Source organism: Hyposmocoma kahamanoa, unplaced genomic scaffold, assembly GCF_003589595.1.
Source record: "Hyposmocoma kahamanoa isolate Upper Pololo Valley unplaced genomic scaffold, ASM358959v1 279, whole genome shotgun sequence".
NCBI classification, from domain to species: domain Eukaryota; kingdom Metazoa; phylum Arthropoda; class Insecta; order Lepidoptera; family Cosmopterigidae; genus Hyposmocoma; species Hyposmocoma kahamanoa.
Window position 1 is genome coordinate 142,227 of NW_020653776.1, and position 27,070 is coordinate 169,296.

The 27,070-nt window shown below is 34.8% G+C and overlaps 1 protein-coding gene across 1 annotated transcript in view; it reads right to left on the reverse strand.

Annotated features, from left to right (window-relative positions):
- Positions 1-4,477: 4,477 nt before the first annotated feature.
- LOC113229153 (ski oncogene-like) overlaps positions 4,478-27,070 on the reverse strand; it is a 91,205-nt gene continuing 68,612 nt past the window's right edge. Inside the window, exon 3 of the mRNA XM_026462664.1 lies at positions 4,478-5,888. Coding sequence (XP_026318449.1) covers positions 5,361-5,888 — 528 coding nt within the window. The 3' untranslated portion in view covers positions 4,478-5,360. The remainder of the gene's footprint in view (positions 5,889-27,070) is intronic.

The following is a 27,070-nucleotide window of genomic DNA, read 5'->3' on the forward strand; positions in this document are numbered from 1 at the left end:
AATTCTGTGATAAAATTTAAACTTACTGCCATATTTGAACACGCTCCTTTAAAAAAATTACGTTGGCACAAAACAATACAGCTTTCCTTTTCAATGCCTTTTTTAATTACATTATTATAATTTTCGCTTTACAAAGGGTTAAGAATCTCTTTTCGACCATTTAACTTTGTCAAAGATATGGCAGTAAGTGTATACGAAGTCTTCATAGAAATGAAGAAATATTGATACACTAGTCGTTGAAAAAGTTTTTTGTACTCCGTAAAATTTAGCTAGATTTAAATGACAATGTCAAAATTCATGAACAAGTGATGAGACACGATCGGTGAAATCGAGAATCGTCGTTAAAATATATCGTCTATACGAACGTAACCGAGCATACCTAAAAATACTACAGTACATAAAATACACAATTAACAACCAACAATGTGGCTCAAAACAGCAGCACAAGTAACTTACAAAAAATTAAAATAATTCATTTTAAAAATTGCCGCCAAACTGTTTCTCAACAAGCAGACTTTTCCGTCAGACGTCACTTCATTGTATGAAATTGTGAACATTTGTGAATTTCAATGATCATATATAACAAGTAGTATCGTAAATATGTAAAATATTTATTGTTTTGTCGTACTTAAAAAATATAATATGTAGGACGCCGCTACAAATTTACGTCGTCCTAATAATATCGACTTGTCATTCTAATCAAACTTCGTTTTACAGTGTATATTAGTATAACTTATTAATTACGTTTTATAGGTAAGTTGATTAAAGTTACATAAGCGTGTTTGTAATAAATTTTAAATTACTTTGACTTTGAAAATGTTGTCATTTTAACAGTAGACAGATTTACATATTTAAATAGGTAGTGGGTGTCGGTCATTGCAGTGACCTTGGTGGTTCCAAGTTTATGTAGTAAGAAGTGACTACATAAACAATCACTACGTGACGCGATATGACATACAGGTGTACTCAACGGAATTTATTACTCGCAGATATATTTACACATCGCCACAGACAATATTTTGAAAATAGAAATATAGAGGGAATTGCGCGGCGGCTTACACGCAGTCGCAATTTCTCAACGATACAGACTCAAAACTTTGACTGTATTTTAGTCTACCTCCACTTCTACTATGTCACAGCGACAGAAGTGATCCGTATGACATAAATACTTCCGTTTCTGAATCACATAAATTGATTATTTGTCTTACACTTTTTCAACGACAGTGTAGAAAAATGTGATTTTCACATAGAAAAAAGATTTTTGATGTCATTTTTAACAATCATACATTGAGATCACAGGAGTATGTTATACCCTGGCAAATCACCAATCACGCTGAAAACTATGTCTCATTTTTCTTTCGTCGCATTACAGCTGTTTAATGCTAATTAGAAAATCTAAGTTTCAATACAGGATTACGTGAAAAGAAAATCATAGCTTTGGTTAAATAGACAGTAAATTGTTTAGTGAAAATATAGACTTTAGTTATATTACGGCAAATATATTCACATCTATGTCAATTACAAATTAGACAGATAATCTGTGTTCTCTTGTGACACGTAATTGTCTTTTGAAACTAAGTTAACGAGGGCAAATGCGTATGTGGGGGCAATTGAATTTTGTCACTATTATAATACTGTTATAGATCAAATTTACTGAATTTCTAGCCGCTAAAGATTATATTAGTTACCTATTAATTTTGAAATGTATGATTTTGCCGCATAGGCACATTTTCAATATATTATATATATAAAAAATACTATCGTCACAGATGAATATATTTAAGTATATGTAGGTCGTTCACGATTATGGCAATTAATTCTGAAGTATACGTAACCTGCTAGTATTGACATAGAGTAGACAAAAGAACAGAGACAGAGTTTACCGGCGCCTAATTCTAATATTTTAAGGATTACAACAGCCTGGCATATGCTCACCGCATCGTACCGTTTCGTAAAACAAAATTATATTTACATTAAAAAAACTCTCACTGCCCTTTATCTACCTGTATAATAAGAATTAAAAACTAAATTAAACATGCTTGTATTGGGATTGCATTATATCTTACAATTTGAACAGTACTATTTTTGTAATTGTACATTAATATGTTTTCTATTGTAACAAGTATTTAGCAACTAACAGAAGAGCAGATAGGTGAATTTCAGAAAATTGTACCTACGTAATTTCATTGTTTGACGAGGAGTTTAGCACCATCTATTAATTTGTTTTAAGGCAAAGACAGTGAGAGCCGAGGTCATTTGAAACTTTTCCATCGATACAAAATAGTAATACAACCTACGCTAATAATTAAAGCGTTATTTAGGTTAAGTCGTTAAATGGCTTAGCCACATTTTACCTTTTTTATGTATTCAAACAAAATAGTTTACCGTTATCACTTTCAATGATTTACAAACCAATATTAGTAGAACCAAAAATAGTTGCCAATAAATATTAAAATTACATATCATACATTTAAAGACTAAGTTAGCCAAGCCAAAAATATCATAGCACCAAAATACACGTCCAACAACAGTACTGACAGAAAAGTTTCATATTTCTACCCTAACAATTAATAATGACATACAGTCGGTTTCTAATTTTACACTATATTAAAATTTAAAACAATAAGTTATTACACTCGCTTACGGTACCTATTTGAATAATATATATTAATAAGTAAATGGTAATTTATTTTCTCAAAATGTCTCTGACTAGAGATATAACCTATCCTAAAACTGAAACCTTAGCTTAAAACAACTAACCAATAGCACTCTTTAAAAGGAAAAATCTTTAAAAGAAAACATACTTTAATACATTTCTCTACAATTTGAGCTTTGCCAAAAATTTTCAAGTCATTTTTATCAGTGAAATCTCATTCCACCACGATCGAGAATACACAATTTTATTGTGATATACGAGTCCGACATTACGTCGGATCATACAGTGGGTCCAAGTCTGGTGCCAGCACGAGAGAAGATACCTTAAAGTCTATATTTTATTCTTCCAAGTACCTGTGCTAGTTGACGCGAATGTAAATCGTTCCTCTTGTCGCTAACTGTCGTATATGACATTTTTGTCGTAACTTAATACGAAGTACGACCTTACACAGTTTTTAAAAGCGATTTGTGCTATAATCGTAGCATGTGTTGCCTGATCCTGTGTTATTCCCTGAACGTCTTAACTTGGGCCTATTTGTGCATTATTTAGGTGTACACGCTCCATCATCGACCTCATCATCACTTTCGATTGGGTGAGATGGAGGTGAAATGGGCACTTATTCTATTACAAATAAAAAAAATGTGTAGGTACCTTTTTCATACAATAATTTAATGCACTGATAAAACCAGCTCAAGATGCTCTAAGTTGAAAATAAGTTTCTTGAAAAAAATTCTCTGATACGTCATTACGACAGTTAGGACATTGCTCATTGATTTTTAATATCAACGCCAAACAAACTTGGCACATAATGCGAGCTCATTCTTACATTAATCAACTAATTTGATTATCGAGCTCACCAGGCAACGTTGAGCTGTCACGTCATTTCCATCAATTTCAATTAGCGTTAGGCCTAAAACAACACCAAATACCGATAATGACTTGACCCACACAACAAGGAATACCACACGAAATACTAAAGTTATATAAACATTGTTATTTGAACACGAGATACCAAATAAATAAGCTGCTCTCTCGCAAAAAATATGCACTAAAAATGCACCGTTACTGGCGAAGGCTAAACTAGCGATATTACATTCGCTTTTTACATAAATGAAACATCTATGGGAGACATTGAAACACTAGAATAATCTAAAATGATATAGATATGACATACATTATACTATCCTTAATGTCAACTTGGTAGGTATTGAATGAATGATTGAACGAATGAATAAATAAATACAGTTCGATCGAATAATAAATTATTCTAGTGTTTAATTTGACCCTTTCGATTTGAGTACAAATGCAAAATTTTTCAAAGCTTGTGTGTGATGATTAGAAAAAAACGCCCAAGTTTCAGAAGTAACAAGCTTAAAGTTATAATTTTACAACCAATTGTAAAGGCTTATTCATATCAACACTTTATAAATATAAAAAACTTTTAGAAGACCACAGGATAAATGAACAAACTTTAATTTCAGGCAGTGATAAATTCACTTCTAATTTAAAATTATTGCTCCAAAGTACAGATTCGAAATCAAAGTAAATCCAAAACGAAGGTTTACGTAACGTTCCTTAATTTAGCCGAATATTTTTTTTAAATTATTATTATTTACAATGAGGTAGAATGCGGGACATATCCCATATCATTAATTTTGTTGGCCTGGGCTACAGCACTTATTCAATAACAATGTAGACCGGAAAAAAGACCTAACAAAACGTAACAACTTGACACGATAACTTTATCGAGTTTCTGTAAAGGCATATAGCTTGAACTTATTTAGAAATGTTATAATTTAAGCTACAGAGTCATTGTACAACCTGTTGTAAGAAAGAGGTATGACGTTCTGGTATTTGTATAGTGGATTAAAAATTGTGAATAACCACAAAGTTATTATTATTTGGTACAGCTGAGGTTTATACAGAGTTATTAAGAAAAATAAGACGAAAAAATAATTCATAATATTGTCAACTCCCGAATGCTAATTGTGTACTTTCATAAGAATTGTTCTGATAACATGTTATGATCATCTCACGTTTTATAACAGTTGTAAATTCCATAGACCAAATAAAAAAACGACAGTAGAGGTGAGAGGAAGTGATTAATCCTAAAACATTGATATGGCTAAGTGTACATATCTATTGCAAAAAAAAAACTTAAAGATAACCCTGTATAAATTATGCTTATGGTTGTAGGTTTTTAAAACTATTTCACTATATTAAAATGTGAGTATTCTGTTAATTATTGAAAAAGCACAGATTGAGGTTATATGACAAGGCAACAGAAGTACCTTCAGAATGGCACACATCAAAGAGACTACAAGAAAAACTGTATAAAACAACTAATTTCATAAAACTGTACTTGATATGATTATGTACATCTGTTTGTTTGTATCAGGCTACTGTATGTTTTATATTTTGTTGTAAAATCGACAATTATTGAACAATTTACATGTTGCAATATGAAATTGCATCATGTGAAATGTTCACAACAGTACAAGAGTATAAATATCTAGTAGAAGAATTCCCATGGATTTTTATCAACAACATTCCAAAGGCTGAAAAAATTAAAACTCGATATTTACACGGTGCGTAACGTACGAAGGGTATCGTTGGGCACCTCAAAGTTTTGTACTTTGGAGACGCAATGTCACTAAGCGTTCATCGCAAGTCACTAGCGTAGCCGAGTGATCACTCGCGTAGGTCAACATGGCGGTTCAGCCGGCTCCTGTTTCGGCGACGCATGCGGCGAAGCTTTCAGCCTGTCCCGGTCTTTTGGACCATCGAAACGCCGTTCCCGTCTTTCTAACTCTGCCTCGCGTTCTTCAATCCTTGCTTCCCTCTGCGCTAACGCGGCCTCCTTTTCGTCTAATCTCCTCGCTCGCTCGGCTAACCTCGCTTCCGCGTCTAGCAACCTCGCTGCCAACTCAGGGTCAGTATGCGGAGGCGGGGAGGTCGATGACGTCACGTCATCCACCGGTGGTGTCAATGGCTTTAAAGCTACATTCGGCTGGAAGTCTCTTTCGAACCTCGTGCAATCTGCTACTCTGACAACTCTTTCAGGATGTTGTAGCACAGGTTCACTTTTGCCCCATGGTCTGAAGGCGGATAACGTTCTGTAGTGGAGGTGCGCGTAAGGATCTAGGTAAACCGCGTAGCTGTAGTCTTCACTTCGCGCTTTCTTTGGAGGTGACTCAGCCGGCTCTGGCTTGCATACCACTGTCTCTACCACCTGAAATTTAAAAATAATCATATTTAAGAACAATAGACTCCCAACAGACATACTACTACTAAAAATAGAGTGGGAAGAAAGGTATTTCTTCGATTTTCGGTGTTTGATCTTCTTCAATAAGACCGAACATTGGGGTTGAACGTAACTAGCTGTGTATTGAGCCCATAATAATCGATCTCAAAGTTTACTATGTGCGTAAACAAGTTGACGTCAGCAAAGGTCAACCTTATCCAAGTCGCAAATAAATTCTAAGCGAGCCAGTGATACTGCGCGCACATGTCCTCGATATATAGCCATCGACCCTGATTTCTCAGAAATTATTACGATAATGAATATCTCGAGTTCTAACAACGTATTTATACAATATCTCTTCTATCGATGCGGAGCGATAGGTAGTTATTATCTTCTGAATGAGACTCAATCTATCTGTATTCCCAATTAAGAATAGAATGAATACACCTACCATAGCTGTGAGATCAACATTTGCTTGGCGACGAAGTGAATTACTACGTGAGACTTTTCACAAACGAATGCCCTCTAAAATTTCTTTCATTGCTCTTAATAAACAATACCTTAATTCAAGATCATCTTTTTCAAGAGTGTATAACCTCTAAGTCATGTATTTGTATAGTACGTTCATTTTACGTAATGCAGGTACGTACATATTACACAGGCGTGGGTTGGGGGTGGCAGACAACGCACGTCATCACTCCCCGTGAGGGTAAAAGGAGAGGGCGAGACTGGCGGGGCAGGGGGGAGGGCAACAGGCGTCGGAGGCTATACTCCAGTTACTATAAAAAGAGCCCTGACAACAGTAAAGCAACTTTTTATACTTTAAAGATTCGACGTTTTGGTCTGGCACACTTGCTTGACATAATGGACATGATTATGAGTCATATTGTGATATGCCTTTAGCAATTTGTCGCCATGTTTGTACCTTCCGTAATTATTGCTACGGGAATTTAAACGTAATTTCTAGGTATCCAGAGGTTTTGTTAAGTTTTATGCGTTTAGAAATTAATATTGTTTCCTAGGGTGTCAAAGATTCTGTTAAAATTCACAGCAAAATGTAGGTCGCGGCCGGAGGCGGCCTCGGGTGGCATTCATCCCTGGGCGGGTAGCGATTGGCCCCTGCCGGGAGGCGTCGTCCCCCGGCGGGAAGCAGACGACCCCGAGACGCTACCCCGCCCGGGACAAGCTGCCAACCTCGACACCAGACGTGGCAAACGTGCTTGAGGAAATATTGACTCTCTTTGTGGCTACTCGCGAAGGTAAGACTATTATTCTTCGTTAATAGTGTGCGGTCGTATGTCGTACAGATTCCCCAATGTAAATTGGGACAGCGCAGTGTGGTGTACGAGTATTCAATTACCGTTAGATGAAACCTCTATCCTGCTGTGAGATGTATACAGGATATAAGTGCCTAAATATTATGTTATTTTATACGTCACTTTATATTTTGATATAAGGTGCTGTTACAGGATTACAATAACTGTGTAACACCAAGAGAGTGATAAATATTTTGACTTTGACTTTATATGCATAGACTATAATTTATAAAAAATAGTCAAATGTCTTTCTCTTTTAGACTCGCAAACACGGTTACGAAAATGAAAAATATATATAAGTCGAGTTAGTCAATTTATTTTTTTCATTATGTACGCTCTCTTGCTAACTCTGAATTCAGCACTACTCTGTACTTTCCAGCGCATCTAACCTGACCTTTTATGAAAAATGTTATCTGAAAGTTAATTTACATTTTCGCTCGTGGAATTCACAGAATGAAATTTCATTTTTAATAGAAAATGTACAAAATGAAAATTTCTCCGAAGTGGAAATCGTTTTCGCTGGTGTACCCACCCTACGTTGATGTAAACGTGGGAAAAAGGGCGTTACAGAATGGAGCACTTTATTCTGCGTGACAAACTAACTGTTTGCAGAAGATTTTATTTGTAGAACAAGAGATCACGTGGTGAGTAAACATTGAAAATCGGTAAAATTCGGAAACTACGAATATTTCCGAATGCTGTTGCTACGTTTGTAAGTAATCGTATCAATCTTATTAACGCCTTGACTTTGTGAATGACTTTCATTCTATAATCTCGGCAACGACGTTCGGAAATTTCCGGACGTTCCCGATGCTCAATGTTTATTCTCTATGTCTATAGCAGAAAGTATGGATCTAAATTGATCATAAATAGATCCCGAAACTACGTTTAGTACGACATAACCACAACATAAACATATGTCGCCAATAGTATAAAGAGCAAGTACCTAAATGTCACATTGCTCGAAAATATCAAAGTGTTCATCACAGCATTCTCGTGCTATGTTCAAATAACCTTTGGTAAATGCAGTAGATTGGACTGATGAAACGGACTGGTATCTTGATTATGGAGTATGATATGAAATAGAAAGGAAATGCTGAACAATTCTGAATTATAATGGCGCGTCTACGTTGGGAGTGCACTGCGAGATTATGAGAATGTGTACGTTTGCAAACGGCGCGTGCAGCGGGCGTGCACACATACAAGCCGCGTTGCTACGTTTGTAGGGAGTTACCACATTTGTTTTATTGCACTATAATATTAAGATGTCTTTAGAAAACATTTCAACTTTGTCACCAATAGTTACTGTTCAAAATTGTTATTTATCTCGTATCCTACTCAATTAATTAGGTACGATGAACTCTGAATGCGGAGTTAATTTTGAATTGCTACTTAACTCAGGGTTGCCTTTATCTCCATGTAATTGACCCCAATAATAAATACTTCTCCGAAATACGCGTATGCGTACATTTATTTAGATACACCACCGGCAGATACATAGAGAAACTTACACTGTTTTGTCATATAAATTTTTATACAGTATGTTATATCATTACAAGCGTATACAGAAATTACGCAAGATAACATCAAACACTTTAATACTACATGAATACTAGTAAGTATGGTATTATTTATTATATTACTTCTACAGCTTGTCGGATTTTTCGATTTTCTATACGAATCAATATAAATAAAAAAAAATACAAAAACTTTTATAGATTTCTCATTGATGGCGCTACAGCCGGATTGTTTTGTTTGTATTCGATCCTTGTATTAACAATTATACAACTCAATTAAATCGATGCATAAAAAGAGGAGTTATATAGACGAAGAGTATCTGTGTGTGGCATCGTAGTAGAGGGGCGGCTGAAAAGTAATCTACCTATATACAACCAATGTATGTCCAACGATATCTACGTAATATACTTGCGTTATGTATGAAATAAAAGATTATCATGGTTATTTTGTTTTTTCAACTTGATAATTACATAGAAAATGTATACAAGAGATGTACTTATTATGTTAGAAAGGTAATTGAGACAAATTAAAAAAGGTGAAAAAAGTTTTTGCGCATTTTAATCATTTTGTTTTATCTTCCGCCATTTTGTCCATACAAAGGCAAACGTAATAGACGAGTGTCACTAATTTTGAAAAAAGAATAAACGACGAAAGAATCACGATGTTGGCCAGTATTATTTTTTGAATTTGAAATAATCATGAGCGACGAGACGAACAAGTCGTGCTCCTGGTGCTAAGCGACACGCCTGCCGTTGCAGTGCCACTCAGAGCTTTAAATCGCAAAGATCTTATGGGCATTGCCACTGCGCCCGTCACCTGAGACGTAACTTCACAAGTCGCATAAGCCTGTAATTTCACCAACACATTACTGCTTGGCGTTGTATTTGTACATTAATTCTAATTATGACAGTTAAAAAGAATATACATATCCTGTTTTATATATATTTTAGGTTCCATGTTTGAAACAAAACATAACACCAACGGATTTCTTTACTTTTAAATAATTAACCGGTAATATACAAAAAATACATTTAAGTTACAAAGCAAAAAAATGGTGTTTTGACTTGCAACAATTTACGTGAGAGGTATCTAATTTAAAGTTTTTTAAGGAATACCAAAAAATTATTCCCAAAGTTGTTCGCATATGTTTCATGTACTTGTTTACTGTATTTAAACCACATGGTTACCTTTCTTCGTCAAGTAATAACTAGTTTAAACTAGTTATTACTGGCTTGATGATACATCAAAATGTTAACTAAAATATATTTTAGATTAATGTAAATTTACTTATTGTCTTTAGTAAATAAACTGGCTCTAGGTAGGTATGAATGTTATTGAGATAACTGTGTTGTATTCGATAGGTATGTCCGTGTCAGACCGCCTATACGTAGTTATATCAATAAAGACATTATGTTATTTATGTTCTTGATAACGCGTCCTCGAAATTGGCGAAATACTACGTAATTTGTGATAAAATGATAAAGAGGTATTTTTTTGAATATGTGTGTACCGCATTCATTCAAAGTACAACTATCGTGACCGCATATTTTGTGTTAGCGTAAATTGAATTTATTGTGGTACCTGAAAGGTTGTTTTCTACTTAGAGATGTGTACCTATACAATTTAAGTATTAAGAAATAAGCAAAAATAACATAGAAACGTATGCAAGCGAAAGCAAATGGTGATTAATTAGCACTGTTATTTAATAGAAAATATTTGGCAAACGAAAGTTGAGACTGAGAGTTTTGTAAAACTTTTTAGATGGCAACACTAAAATCTGTTGTCAAAACTGTCAGTACGCCATTAGCGAGTACAATATTTTTTAGTTTTTTCATTGTCGCTTTATCAATCATGAATAAAACGATTAAAAGTAACGTGCGAAAGTTACTTCATACTATGATTACTAAATATAAAAAAAAAACAAGTGGAGCGGGAAGGTGTTTGCAAGCAGACACAAACATATTTACATACGGTTTTGGACTTCTTAGGTTAGTATGACGGGTTATTTTGATACTTTGTTGGTTTTGTAATTTGGATAACGGAGCATATAAAGATTTTACAGTTTTTGATAACCATGTAATATTTTCTTTTAGTGCAAAACATGGAACATGTATCAGGTGTTGCTGAAATATTACAAACTGGAACTGGAACAACACGTTATTAAAGACCCAAAATGAATACCTGGATGAAATTGCATCACTTACTGGTATGTAACGTGATCACACCGTTTTAAAACTGTAGTTTGAGAATATTTTGCTCAAGAAGATTTTAAAACATATTTCATGTTCTTATTTTGATTTGCGGAAGTTAGCGTCTCCACACTTAAAAGGATTAAACACGAAGGGACAGTTAATGCAGGTGTATGGAACACTCCAGGGAAAAAGCGTCCACACTAGCCCACAGTTTCAAATTTGGATACCTTTGATATTGATGCAATTCGCAACAAAATTAATGAATTTTACATTGTGAAAAAAGAAGTTCCAACACTGTGAAGCCTGTTAGTAGACTTGCAAGCAAGTATTGGATTTACTGGTTGCCGAGAAACTCTTAGACATATCTTATTGTCTAATGGATACGAGTTCAACAAAAAAATTAACGTTCCTTGTTAATTGAGCGTTATGAAATTGCTGCATGGAGGGATATAGATAGAAATTGCAGCGAAACGTGCTGTGGGAAAACAAATTGTCTATTTAGATGTGACATATGTTCACAAGAACTACAAACCCAAAAAATCTTGGCAGGGGCCATCAACCAGCGGTGCAATTGAAAGTATATCATCTGGAAAAAGGTATATAATTGTGCATGCTGGACACGAGAATGGTTTTGTGCCAAATGCTCTTCTGGTTTTTAGTACGAAATCAAAATCAGCGGGCTATCATCATGATATGAAATCACAGAATTTTAATAAATGGCTTACCCAAAAACTTATACCCAATTTGAATAAGCCTAGTGTAATAGTTATGGATACTGCCAGTTATTACACTGTTCGCAAGAATAAAGCCCCAACAACTGCTAATCTTAAGACTGAATTAAAAGAGTGGCTCGATTCGAATAACATTCACTTTGAAGAGTATCATACGAAAGCAGAACTTTTGTTCTTAGTACATAAGCACAGTCCTGACCCAGTATATGAAGCTAATGAACTTCTCAGGACAAATGGTCACGAAGTTCTGCGTCTACCTCATTGCGCGTTAAACCCCATCGAGCTCATATGGAGCTTAGCTAAAAGAAAGGTGGCAAAGAAGAACATCAATATCTGCAGCTGCCACAGAAAAGCTTATTAGTGAATGCTTTGCAAGCATAACAGCTGAGGACTGGAAAAAAAATTACAGATCATGTTGTTCACATAGAAAATAAATACAAAGAAAGGGCTCACATAACAGAAAATGAGATGGAAACACTTATGAAAAATGTGGGAGAAAGTGAAACAAGTGATTCTGAAGAATCGTTCCTGGCTGAATTTTTGGAAAGTGACTTCGATTATGATTCTTAAATAAATAAATGAATGTTTCTTCACACATTTCTTTTATTTATATGCATAGATATGTCTCAAGGTTATTGTCACACGTGGGACTATAATTTCAGTAGAGGTATTGTAATTGTACGGGCATTAGTGAATCGTCTCCATTTTATACAAAATCAAAACATTGCAATTTCACTAAGCACATTCAGTGACATTGTAACTACCCATACTACATTGTAATTATAATGTCACTATGTCACTAAATATTACCTTTTCAATACTCGAAGTTTTAACGTTTTACAAATAAACTACGTTATCGTTTAGTGAAATTCTCTAAACCTCATCTGTCCACAATGTCACTGAATACATCTAGGGAAATTATGGTGTAACTAAGATTGTCCCGTTATAGTATGAAAGGGGGACGATTGACAAAAGTCCGTTCAATTAAAAAAATCACTAGTGAAATTACAATATCACGGCTTTTACAATGTACCGGAAATTACTAGTATAGTATCAATTTATAAAAATATAACGATACCGATTTCTTGTAAGTCAAAATATAATTTTTTGCTTTTTAACTCAAATATTATAAGCATTTTTTTATGTATATTATAGGTACCATATTTGAACGTAAATATGATACTAAGTGATTTTTTACTTTTAAATAAGGAACTTATAAAGAGAAAAAAAGGATATATATAAGTTAAAAAGCAAAAAAATTATTTTGACTTGCAACACCTTACGTGGGAGGTATCGATAAATTCCATCGATAAGCACCGTCGATGATTCCGCCTGTGTAGTTTTGTCCACGTTTTCATTTTTGGCAAGAAAATATTACCACAGGAAGCACCATGCATTTTCCTTTTACATAACATACACAGGGATAGTAAAAATCTGTTCAAGTCTCAAGTGAGTTTTTTCGCAGTTCAAACTGGGTTGCAACATGCAGATTTTTTGAATTTGCCGCTATTTCTCAGTCAACTTTCGTTTGCCAGACTCTATAGAGAATTCTTTTTGTCTTCGACATTTAACAACTATTATCATACAGTTTTTATTTATATTAATAATTTTATGCGAAATCGTGTTTCTTTTGGTTATTAATCTAAATAAAAATATTTCATTTATTTAATGTAACATAGGCATAAACTGTATTTTCATTACCTTATTTTAAGGAATTCAACTGATTGACTCTAAAAAAGAACGGGTATGCTTGCGCCCTCGAGCTCCATCATCTTTAGTGGCTTGAATTGAGTATAATTAATTACAACGTTAGACAAATTGTTACTTTTTTTATTTATTAGTAAAATTTTTCGTTCCCAGGGACAGGCTAAGGCTTCTAATTGGCTATACTGTCAGATTTTACATTGTCAATAGTTTAATTTTCTGTTATTTTTTCGCGGTAAAACGGCCATTTTCTCATCTCGTTTTTTAAGGGCGGATTTTTCATTATACATTTAACATTTAATGTTGTTATTGTTAGTAGTAGTTTGTAGTTTATAATGGAAAAAAATGGTGTTGGCCTGAAGGATCGACTTTACTAATTAATCCAGTATTAGTTTTAACAAATGAAGAATTATTAACAGCAAAATGATATAAGTATGTACAGACTAAATAAAATATTGTTTAGCAGATTAATAGTAAAAATTCTTTAACATTTCTTTTTAACCGATTCAATCACTATACATGTATAATAATGGCAACATTGCTTTTCAAAGTGACATTAGCAGCAGCCAATTGTTCTCTAATCCAACTACAAATTAGGTACTTATTAAACATCGATAAATCGCCTTCTCTTGTGTTCACTTTCTTTGAAAAAACAAATCGTCGGAAATAGTGCAATTACGCGTAACTAGCATTTGATTATGAGTCTCCATTTCGGCAATTTAGTCGCCATATCAGATCCGCGTAATGTCGTGGCAACCAAATTAGCGTGATTTACGGGAATCTATTGTTATGAGCCCGTAGATAATACAAATTAATGCTTACTGTGCAAAAATGAAAATAGCCATTGAAATGTATAAAGTAATAACTTTAAATCCATCTCCTATGAAATTTGGCTTGGTGCAGATACGCGCTTTTTACGCGGATTTGCACTATCCCCAACGAAATATTGTTGAAATATTTGTAAATCGTAACTGCGGCATAAATTGGAATCTTCTGCGTATTCTATCGCCTGTACCACGGTGAGTGCTCTGAAGAGTTATTCAACCTTATCCCTTCCTCTCCTTTCCATCAGCGGACCACCCGTGCCGGACTGCGTTGCCACAGATGGACGGTCAGTTCAATACCGTCCCGCACTAAAAAGTTTGGCAATTCGTTTTTATGCCGAACCATCAAATTGTGGAACCAACTCCCGGCGCATGTATTCCCTCCCCTCTATAACATCGGGTCCTTCAAACGTAGTGTGAAGAAGCATTTGGCCAGACCGGCAAAATGATAGTGACGGAGTGAAGATATTTGTGTTTTCCATCCGTTACTCTCATCTCTGGACTGTATTCGCACTTTCCATCAGGCGCGGTGCAGTCATTTTGCCGAGTCACAATAAAAAAAAATAAAAAAAAAATTAAAAAAAATTAAAAATGAGGTAATTAAATTGAAAACTTATGTAACTGTAGATCAGAATCACCTATAGGTGCATATATCAGAGGTTCAGAAGAGCCCGCAGCGTTGGTTTGTTTGAAAAAAAAAAAAGAAATATACGCGACTTAGACACGAAAAAAACTGAATTTTATTGACTATCACAATGCTTATTACCATAATTATTATATTAAATCATTTTTTGTGAAATTACTAGCTTCGGCACGGTATGCTGAAGACCCTGGTTCGAATCCTGCCGAATCGAAGCAATTTTTCTTAGTTCGATTTTTGTATTAACGATTATAGCAGACTAGCTGTAAAGGTGCCTAACTGGGTGACGAAATGCTTTAATAAATTTCTCATAGATGGCGCTATGGCTAAAAAAGTCGTTAAAAACCTGATACAAAAATCCGACAAACAAGCACATAGAAAAATTCGTGATGTCCGCTGGTTCATTCCGTAGCTTAGTTGGCATAGCGTCTGGCACGGTTTGCTAGGTCTTTTTAAAAAAGTTATTGGTGTCGGTTTACTCATTAGGTAACGTACTTTCGACATCAATTTAAAACTTTTTAATATCTCTTATATTTATGGAATAATCGCATGGGTACACTTAACGATTACATCCTGTATAGATGCGTTCACGCCCGCTGCTGCCGTCTAGGTCGCTAAGCTTGCACCGCGACACGGTCATTACCAGTGCACAATGATGTTACAAATTGTATGACGGGTGCTCTCACTCACTCACTACAGTAATGATTCTAATTGTATCATTACAGGTACTGTAATGCTCGGTTCTCCTCACTCACTGATGTAATGCTCGAATTTGAATGTTACATTCATGTTACATTACAGGCGAATGGTCCCGGTGAGCGAGCGCCTTGAGACACGCGCTATCTTTACTCAATCCAGTACAAGAGTATATAATTCGTTTAACGGCCTCAAACTCATTGATTGTTAAATTTCGCCACACCAGAATGGCCAAAATACGCACACTACTATACTTTACACTGAACAATACTGTTCGGAACTCTAAATGTCAAAGTTTAAGGTTTACACTCCTTTGAATATTACGGCAGAATGTACCTCCTTCGAAATAATACTGTAGTGTTTGCTTTATAAGGTAGATTGTAGCTTGAGAGTCAAATGTAAACTGAAGTTTGACCTTGGTCGTTTAGGGGGTGGTAATAGGGGGTTTGGGGAGGCGTCTGGCTCCCCGCTCCAGGGGTGTGCGATGCGCCTTGCGTAATAGATATTTTTGCTAGTCGCGAACTAAAATTTTCCCGTTGCCATGGAAACGCTTTCTTAATGATTTTCCAAGGCTTAGTATGCGAGAGTACTCCGCCTTAATCGTCTGAATTTAAAAGCTCTATCTTTAGTGGAAGTATTATAGTCGAATTTTTAATTAAAGGCCGTCTTTTTAAGATAATAATATGACATTTGCAGGGTTGCCAGTTTTGATAAAATTTGAAGTTGTCGTTGTTGTGGTTGTTGTCGATTGTTTTATCGATAGATTGTGAAAGAAGGTAAAATTTTGCTGAAAATGTGAATTGTGAATGTTACGATGTTCTAATGATTACTTATAGCGTCCTTGCCTTGTTTCCTATTTTGAACGTTAGCCTACTAGTATCGATATCAATTTTTATTCATATATCACAGGGCGAATTTGATCATATTTAATTAAAATAAAAAACTTTAAAATAGGTCTCCTCTTTGTATTTGGCTACCGTACCGAATTCGGAACGAGAAATCCGTGGATAAATAACTAGGTCCCCGACTCTACGAACTCTAAAATCTATTCACAAACCTAGACGTGTTACAAACGACCATTGACTTTTTTTTGTAAGTCAATGCAAACGAAACGTTTTATACCTGTCTAAAACTCCTTGTCAATCTAAAACTCCGTTTGGTTCGCTGTTATGTCTTCAGTATCTTGCTGTTTGGTATGGAGTGTTGAACGTTGACTAAAGCGCTATGCTCAAAACTGGAGTTCTTTCAGATGTGGCTCTGTACAGACATTTTCTTGGCAAATCGTGGGTACAAAAGGTCACCAATGCTGAGGTTCTTCGTCGAATGAGAAAAAACTTGGAAATACTCAGACTTGTAAAAGACAAGAAGCTGCAGTATTTTGGTAAAAATACAAGGAAAGCGTAATCGAGGCCGATGGACAACCCCGTGGACGAAGTTGAAGAACCTGAGAGACTGGTTCCACCTCATCACACGTTCCCTCTTTCGTGCGGCAGCTTCAAAAATAAAAATAGCCATGATGGTCGCCAACCTTCGTAGAGAAGTGGCACACTAAGAAGAAAACTCCTTATATTGAATAATGAATTTTATTAACATACTAGAGAAATTATTTTCGAAGAAACTATTTTTTTTAGTTATACCATTTTTTATATTCATTATTATTGTTTATATTAGTAACGATTACATTATCCCTAGAAATTATATTTTACATTGTAATGTTGTTACTTTGATAATATGAAATAAATGCTTACATTCTAAGTTATTCGCTTGATTTCTCCGTCAACTTGTTCCAAGTTAAGGCCCAATCCATAATCAAAGTGACAAGGACAAATATCACGACTTTCCCATAGGTAGCCATTACACTATCGCTTATAATCTCCTGTCACTTAGAATCTTATGCGGCTGATACAATTATAAATGACCGAGGCATTATCTTGTCTAAAATTACTTTAATTGTGACGTAAGCTTATAAAAGAAGAACCAGCAATGAGATTTTAGAATAGATAAAAATATAGCTTATTGCTTAAGCAAGCAACTTTTTTCTCGAGAACTTAATATTATTTGCATATTTATAAAGAGAAAAGTCGATGTACCACACTACTACTATTCTTGAAAACTGTATCGATGTGTAATTTGGGTATGTCGATGTCGTCCCGAGGATCGGATTTGAATTTAGAACGTACGTAGGCCAAAGATAAGTTTTTTTAATAGTTTTTTTTTTATTTTATTTAACAATCGTGTCTTGACACTGAACGTCCTCTGACAAAGTGCGCCCTTGGTTCTAGGCATCTCACTGCCACGGTTTCCGTAACCATTCCTTCGACCATCGCCAACCGCACTGAATGTATTTTTTAAGCTAGGTAGCGACATGGATCGTAAAAAGAGTGTTGCACTGCTGTAATAGATAAGAAAGCACATCGCAGGAATGCCCGATGCGAAGCAATTCGCAAATTTTGCGATGCGTCGTGCGAACTCGTAGATTTCTTATTTGTGTTTCGACCCTATTACCACTATCTACTTCTCCTAATCATTATTTGTCTACCCTTTTTATACACTAACATAATTCATTCATAGTACTACAAGAATTTAAATTTTTTTTCTGACAAAAGCTATAAAAGCGTGACCTTGAAAAGTGATTTTTTTCAGCATGTTCTCTCTTAGATTCTTGGCAAATTAGCTCACTATGCGTCGAAATAACTCATCGCTTATATACAAAATTTGCTACATAAATATTACAATAATTTAACGGCGATGTGTGATTTGTGTAGGCATTTTACACAATCTTTGGCAACTCATAGTTGTGTTTATTTTATAAATAAACACAACTATGAGTCTATAATGTCTCCTATAGTATGTATAAGTTTCTGAAACTAGTTTTACCGGATGGTGGAAAAGAAAATACGACGAGAAGTACTATTCAACTGTTTCAGGTGATTATTATGATGTATATTGTTTGCATTTATTTATTTCTTTTTATTTGCATTTAAGTAGTAAATACAAACAATAATCAATTTATTTATTTATTTATTTATTTATTTATTTATTCATTCATTGCATTACATGGGTTATTGCATTACATTATTCATTTATTGAATACAATACATTAGTTATTACAATAAATATAAATACAGCCATGTAACCCTGTAGGGCACCGCAATGTACGTTTTAACTTAAATTACATTTATTTAAATTTCAGAAATTCTAAAATTGAAATAAAAGAAAAAATAACATTAAAATCAAACATAATTATTGAGATCAGTATCAAAATAATATTATATTAATAAAATAGAAATAATTAAAGTAAAATTTAAGAAAACTTATCAAAACAAATTAAAAATTTATAATTTACGCAGCACAAACCGCCTAAAGTTTCTTTTTTTTTTTTTCAGGGGAATCGGCCTTATCAATTATTATGAGAAATACAGTTTAATCAATTTGACGATCTTCTCTATCTAATTAGATGTAGTATATTTTGGAACGGAATTTGAATTCGTTAACTTTTTAGTCGTGTTGAGGAAAATGTAATTTAACTACAAATTAATGTCGCAAATTGATTGAGTATTGCATCCCATTAACTAATCAATCAATAAAGTAACCTTTAATAACTTTGCAGTTAATGAGTTTGTACATAACTATTTTTCTATAAAATTATTTTTGACACACGTGACCGGCGTCTAGGCGCCGAGACGTACAGTAACACACCGTATGTGATTTTTGTTTGTAATTTTTAATAAAAAAAATGTGTATATTGTAAAATTATTACCAGTAATTATTTCTTTTCATTTTCTCGATATTTCGAAACAGTTACACGCTCCATGGTCCCTGGTTGACTGATTAGCGGCAGATGACAGCTTTAAGGCTCAACTCACACTGGCGCCGAGTCGAAGCGTCGCGTCGCGTCCTGTTTTTCAACTACAACGTCTGGCGACGCGCTAGCATTGGTGCGCCCGGATCAGTGTGGCCTCTGACGCCTCACTGCGCCCAAGTAACGCGCGGCGAAACAACTCGACTTCAACCAAGCGTTGACGCGCGAATGCAAATGGAAAAAAGTGAATGACAATGGTAACGTCACAAGTAATAAGTAGTCGACAGTGAAAGAGGGTAGATGTTCTTAAAGCTGTCATCTGCCGCTGGCCAGTCAACCCGTGACCATGGAGCGTGTAACCGTTCCGAAATTTTGGGAGAGAAAATGTTATCGTGGTAAAAAACCTGTTATTCAATAGTGACAATAGAATAACCACGAAAGCCTCAAAATGTATAGTGTATTGTAATTTTTTATTTTGACAGCCAAGAATGCATTCGTACTTATCGGAAGCGCATAGGGTTGAAACTTAAGTGTCAAGCTCAACTAAGGGAGTCGTATCGGAAGTTATTACACTTATCGATGCGAAATAGAATAGGCAAAATACTAAACCGACTTCTTAAAGGAAGCCCGTGTTCAGGAATAGGATATATATAATAGATTGACGATGATACTATTTGAGTCTAGCTAAAAGCAACAACAGGAAGAGATAGTTAAACAATAAACTTACAAATCCAATGTGATGTCCGAAATATTTTTTCACAAATCTGCCCTGCTTGTCATAACTAGTCATAAATTTCGTAGCTTTCAAGACATTGGGCACCTAAAGTTTTTTATTTGAAAAATGTCAATTAAGCTAACTTTTCTTAACATTAAAAGTTAAATTTAATAAGATATAAAAAAACACTTACAGGGGGTTGTGGTTTCGCTTATTCCAAAAATGTTAACTCAATGTCGTTAAAAATTTCGGTTACGTTAGTATAAGGAGAGCAGAAATATACTTTACATTTTTCGTTCCACAAATTTAATATATATCTACCTAAACGTCTATATTCAGAGATCTGAAGAAGCGAAGGTTCCCATATTTCAATTTCCGTTAATTTTCAGTAAACATCCGGCCGCCATGATGGGAAGTTTGGCACTCGTATATCTATCACACCGTGGCGAATCATTGAGAAATGTCTCATAGCTACAAAATAATTCACTTGGCGTGGAGATTGGAAAAAATGATCAAACGATTCTCAGTTACATATTAATTAGGACTGTATGCCTTCCTAGTGTCTGTTTATATTAGATTACAGTTTTTCTTATTGCCTATCAAATCGTCGTATTAACCACAGCATCGATAAAACAGTAGACTAATTCACAATAAACGTAAGTGACAGCCACTCTTCGAATAGATTCTGAAAGTGACGGTTTTGCATAACATGTATATTGATTATTACGTTTTTTTTTATAATACATTTTTTTTAAATGAAGGCAAAATATTTAAACAATATATTTTCTTACCATCAAACTATTTAAATGTTTACGTCCCCCGAGGTTATCTGTACGTTAAAGTGACCTATAAAATACTCCACGCGATAACTCTCGCACATTACTAGGAACGTTGGAGACTACCTATCGTTTTCACAAATGACGTATACAGTGGTGGGAAGGGGTGATTGATCGCTATTGCCATGCTAGTTGCCACAAACTATACTATTATAGTTTTACATTTATTGATACGAAGTGACGGGACGAACAAGTGCGCCTGGTGGTAGCGACACGCTTGTCCATAGCAGTGCCACTCAGAGCGCAACGATCTAAGGGGCACTGCCACTAAACCCATTATCCTGAGACATAAGTTGACAAGTCTCTTGTGCCAGTAATTTCACCAAAATATACAGATAAATTATTATTATAGGTGCAAATGCCATTAACAATCCGCTTAAGAAAGGTAAAATAATCAAAAGAGAGAGAAAACAAACAAATAAAAATATTAATATTGAAGAAAAGTATTGCCCAGCCGTTTTTTTTTTCAAATTAGCCTACAATACTGGGACACTGTTCGCTAATTAAAAAAAACATATCGAGTTCTTAGGTTTTCGCGATTGTTACACATAGGAAATGGAACTATTTTTTCCGGATTTAAATCGCGTATATTTGTTTTTTCAAACAAACCGACGTTTCGGGCCCTTTACAGGTCCCATGGTCACGGTTGACTGAGGTGGTAGTCTTCAACCAGTTATGCCTAATATTATTATTAGGTTTGTTTGAAAAAACAAAAATATACACGATTTAAATCCGGAAAAAATAGTTTCATTTCCTAAAAAAAAAAACAATTATAAGAAATCATTACTGGTCACATGATATGTCAAAATTAGTCAAATAAATTCATGTAACATTAATTTTATAGTAGTTAATTTTCTGTTACTTAGTTTTGGGCTGATAGTCCCGAAGCTAAAGCTCAATTAAAAAATGTCGAAGTGACATTTCGATGCCTGGCTTTGTCAAACACGTATCTTAAAACGAGTGACACAGGAGATGGCAAAACTTTCTATTTATTTTAAATTTCTTATCAAGTTGCTTTACTTTAAGAATAGGTGAAGGCCAGTGTGTGAATATGAAGGAAATCAGACTGCAAAATTTGAATACATATGTAATAAATTTTTCGCATTTCAGTTACTTTGTTATCTATGTTTATATAATTAAGTAAGTATATCGCTACTTTCCAAGGACTTTTGAATTTGACATCGGCATTCCATTGGTAAAAATCACGTGACCACACCGGGCCAGGTGGACAAAGTAGTTCTTTGTTACGCAAGGCTGCTAAGTCGTTGTTTGACGCGGGTGCTTGTTTTGAAACAACAATCGAAGAAGCTCTGAGGTACCCTCATTCCAATAAAAAAAAAGAAATGTCGGAGTGTAATCGCGTAACAAAGAATACAGTCGAATTGAGAGCCTCCTCCTCTTTTTAAGTCGGTTAAAAACAAATAAATCTAAAAATCCGCCTTGCACAAGATCAAGAGCGAGTCAAACTTGACAGTTAAGAATTAAATTCAATTGCCGCTTACGCCAAGAATGGCCCAAAATGCCAAGCATGATATGCTCTTGACAGCTCCAAAAGAAAAACTATAGCCAAATAGTTCTATTTATATATAAGACTGTTAAAATTAATATACTTGCAGCTCTGCTGTAGAAAAAAAAACCAAAACAATTCTCCATGATGATTCCCATGTGCACCCATAAAAATCCCATCAATCGAGTGACTATTGGCTTCAGACCAAGAGCTACGGGTGAGGTGATATTTTATAACGTGCCCGCGTTTCCAATACCTTGCTCACTTTAATGTGACAGTTAAGGTCGATTCGTCACTCCAAAATAATCTAAGACATACAATTATTTACACCACATCAATCCATAATAATATAACTTTTTTACGTACGTACAGGCGATGCTCTATGATATGATTTGGTTCCAAGTGCAAAGAAAGGTACTAAACGAACTTAACCTACGTAAAATTCATTTTGACATGACTTCCTTATTGCATCATAAGTGAATAACGTTTTAAGAAACTTTTCAAGCCAATTTGATCTTTACTTACATTACATAAATACAAATTTCTACCATAAAGCTGGAAGTCCTTTACACTTTTCTGTTCAATGCGTAGGAAGGCTTACGGAACCAAAAGGTCGCTGGGGGTCAGGTATATTCGGGTATCGACTGTACCTGTTCATTACGAACTATTTCATTGATAAAAGTTGCGTAATACAGGTCGGACTAAAAAGTATAAATGTAACTTAACTTCAAGTTAATGAATATACGCGGATTTAGACTGGAAAAAATACTTTAATTTCCTAAATGTAACAATCGCGATAACCGGTATTATGATACCTCCCTCTGAAATACCGGAATCATTGTATTGTAATTTGTTCTATGTGTAATAAATAAACCAGCAATTATTTACTACCCTAATTAATTAATAATATAAATATTTTGTGTCGATTATTTTTAATTCTTCCGGTATTCTGAGAATAATACTAGCTCAACTTGTCTCAAATTCAAAATATCTTTATTTCGCTGGAAACGTACACCAACAGATGTATCTTATGTGTTTAGTTACTCCAACGTCATAATAGTCAATTAGCATACCTTGGCACCGTATGCAAAACACGAGCGAGCACTTGACCAGACACGTGTACGTTCGGTCGGGGTCACAAGTGATGCAGAATTAATTAAACTTCATATTGGTCCCCAATCTATCCAAAGAACCTTCGGAGGTATAACAAACACGCGAAGGACCTCTATGTGTGTGTTTTTTTTGTAAAACCACGGACACATTCTTGTCTTGGGGGTCCGTAGCTATGCTAGGAAACGTTTACGCTTAAGGAAACGGGAACGTTTGATGACTTGGAAAGACTTCAGAAGATGTGCAAGCCTAATTATGAGATTTTTATAATGAAATGTACCGTTTTATAACGCTATTATATACAACTAAGTACATGACGCATAATTCATAACCCAAAGATCGGAATGGTCACACTATATTTATTTAACTATACACAAATAGAGTGCAAAATACTTCTCTGAAAAATCCCTGAATGATTGTATTTTATCGAGTTCTTAGGTTTTCGCGATTGTTACATATAGGAAATTAAACTATTTTTCCGGATTTAAATCGCGTATATTTGTTTTTTCAAACAAAACCGACGTTTCGGGCCCTTTACAGGTACCGTGGTCACGGTTAACTGAGGTGGTACAGTCTTCAACCAGTTATGTCTAATATTAATGCAAACCACCTTATTTTTTCACTATAGTTACAATAGTTATTAATTAAATACCTTATTTTTAATTTTACAAAGAAAACATTCCAATTTACGCTACATTAAGTTTTACAAATTATTTTATTGAATGAATTTTTATTAAATTTAATTTATTATTAATTAATAATAGAAATTAGAATAAACTAAAACATATTAATTAGTACTGCAGTCTTATGTCTGTTTGGGATTTTTCATTAGAGGAAATACTGGATCCTAAACGTGGTACGGAGAAACCATCTTCCCTGTGGAAATTAGGATGTTTTTTTAATTTCAATGGCCTCTCGCAGCATTCTGGGCAGGTAACGGACTTCTTTTGCAAGGACCTGGGGTTTGTCAAACTTCATTGAATGTGCAGGTTTATCCATGACATGCTCGCAGACTGCAGACTTGATTGTATTTTCTTCTATATTTATAAGAAAGTAAAAATAATGTAATACTTATTTAATTGAATATCGTGATGGTTATTATTATCATGATATTAATATATTTTTATTTAGCGTTAATAGCGTTTGCTGTGATTATTATTGATACAAAGATCAAACAAATACAAAAGAGAAATTCCTTTGAAACGGCTAGATTCGAACCAGCGTCTGTTTTGCCAGACTGGGGCTACCGCTCTCCTAATTGACCTACGGAACGAATTTTACGAATTTACGACCTTACGATTTTTTTATGCCCCTGTTTTTTTGAATACAATAAAGAACAGAAGGGAAAATGTTTGGACATGTGTTACGTAATGACGAATTTGTGAGAGTGATAAATTGATGGGTAGATAGAAGGGAAAAGAAAGAGAGGAAGACCAAGAATGGCGTATAGCGAACATATAAAGAAGAAGATCAAAGTGAGCAGTTATAGGGAGGTCAAGGAACTAGCTATGAACCGTGAGGAGTGGAGGAGGCTACACCGACAAGAGCCTGGCTCTTAAATAGGATGATGCCGATCTTTGTTTTTGGATTTAAATAGCTTTTCTGACAAAGCGCACCGTAAAAAACCTATGAAAATTTTTCTTCAATTCCGGTACTTTTACAGCTACCAGCGGCCGGATCGAGGGAATTATTCTTTGTTTTTGTTGGACCTTTGTATCAATAATAAGTAAAACAATTTTGATATATATTTGATTATAGATTTTAAGGCTTTCGTGGTTACGCACTAAATGATTATCACTAATTACAGGCTTTCAGTCAAACAGTGACCATGGAGAGTGCAAAAAGAAGTCACACCGTGGTAAGAAGCCTGAAATTAATTGATTATCAAATCATATATATTAGATTGTTTGCCTTTAATTTTAAATATTTCCGGGATATTACGGTACGGTATTACGGTATTACTTGTAGTTTACATAGAATTACACTCAGTTAATATTGATTTTTGCTTATAATTCATAAATTATTTAAGTATTTCTGGAAACAATTTGGATAAATTTGACAGCAGCAAGAGAAGTATACCTTCAGTGAAACTATCTTCGTAATATTGGGACAAATATCATGACGCAGCTGCTATGTCTTCTGAATGTAACCCTTCGTTAATTACACTAAAAAGAATTCGTAAACAATGAACGAAGCTCATGAACCCACCACGTTGCAACGTGCAGGATTATGTTTTACGGCTGGATAATCTGGATCGCGTTCCATAGTACGAAGAGATTGAAACATGGTATGTTATTGTTATTGCTATATGAATGAACGAGAGAAACTAACACGTGCAGTGTAATGTTCCTTGTTGTTGGAAGTGGCTTGTTTGTTGGTGAAGCGGTAGTGGTTTGTTGAGAAAGCTTGTACTAAAGTCAAAGTCAAAGATTATTTATTCCAAAGGTAAAATAAATTTACACTTGAAAACGTCACAGTTAAGCTACTGCTCGTTCACTACGCTGACCTCCCTGAGAAGAACGAGCAAGAAACTCTAGGGATTGCTCTTTTCAAATAAACTTAAATGCTATGGAATACACTTTGAATTAAATTTGTGTGGATTCTGGAGCCATGTCGTCTTTCCATACATCTTTATCTAGCACGTAGTCTTCAACTTTGTAATATGATTTTTCGATCAAAATATTTTTAATGTAGTTTTTAAACTTAGGAAATGATAAACTTAATATATGCTCCGGAATCTTATTGTAAAAACGTATACAGTTCCCCATAAAAGAGTTGTTTACCTTGGTTAAACGAAATCGTGGTACCATAAGTTTGGACTTAGCTCTTAGGTTAATATTATGGATATCTTCTTTCTTATTGAAATTATGTATATGTTTACGGGCATATAAAATATTTGAGTAAATGTACTGTGATGCCACAGTCATGATACCAGTCTTCTTAAACTTTTCTCTGAGAGATACCCGAGAACCTAGACAGTACACAGAACGAATTGCTCGATTTTGCAATACAAATATGGTTTGAATATCTGCCGCTTTACCCCACATGAGAATCCCGTAGGACATTATACTATGGAAGCAACTAAAGTAAACTAGTCTAGCAGTACTAAAGGTACTGGATTTAATTCCCGACAAGTGTCTAACTTGATGATGTTTCTGACAACGCTATTACTTTAGATGCATTGCAGCTGGAGTGCTGGACTTCTTTACTGACTTACATAGTTAGTAGCAGTAGAGCTACTTGTGAAAGAGTTCCTCCAGAGAAGTACAGCCACATTACCTATTTCTGCCGCCAAGCAGTAATGTGAGCGTTATTGGGTTCAAAATTACAGGAATTGACAGTGGCAGTGCCCCTCAGATCTGTGCGATTTAAAGCTCTGAGTGGCACTGCAACTGTTATGGACAGGCGTGTCGCTTAATAACAGGCGCACGACTTGTTCGTCCCGGCACTTGATATAACAAAAAAAACTTCTTTTTGAGATGAACTGCGTCGTTCTAAACATGGCATATTGACGGAAAAGCATTTCCGCCCGTATGTCTGGTGCAATTTTTAAGTACTGTGTTCCAACCACCGCGACGT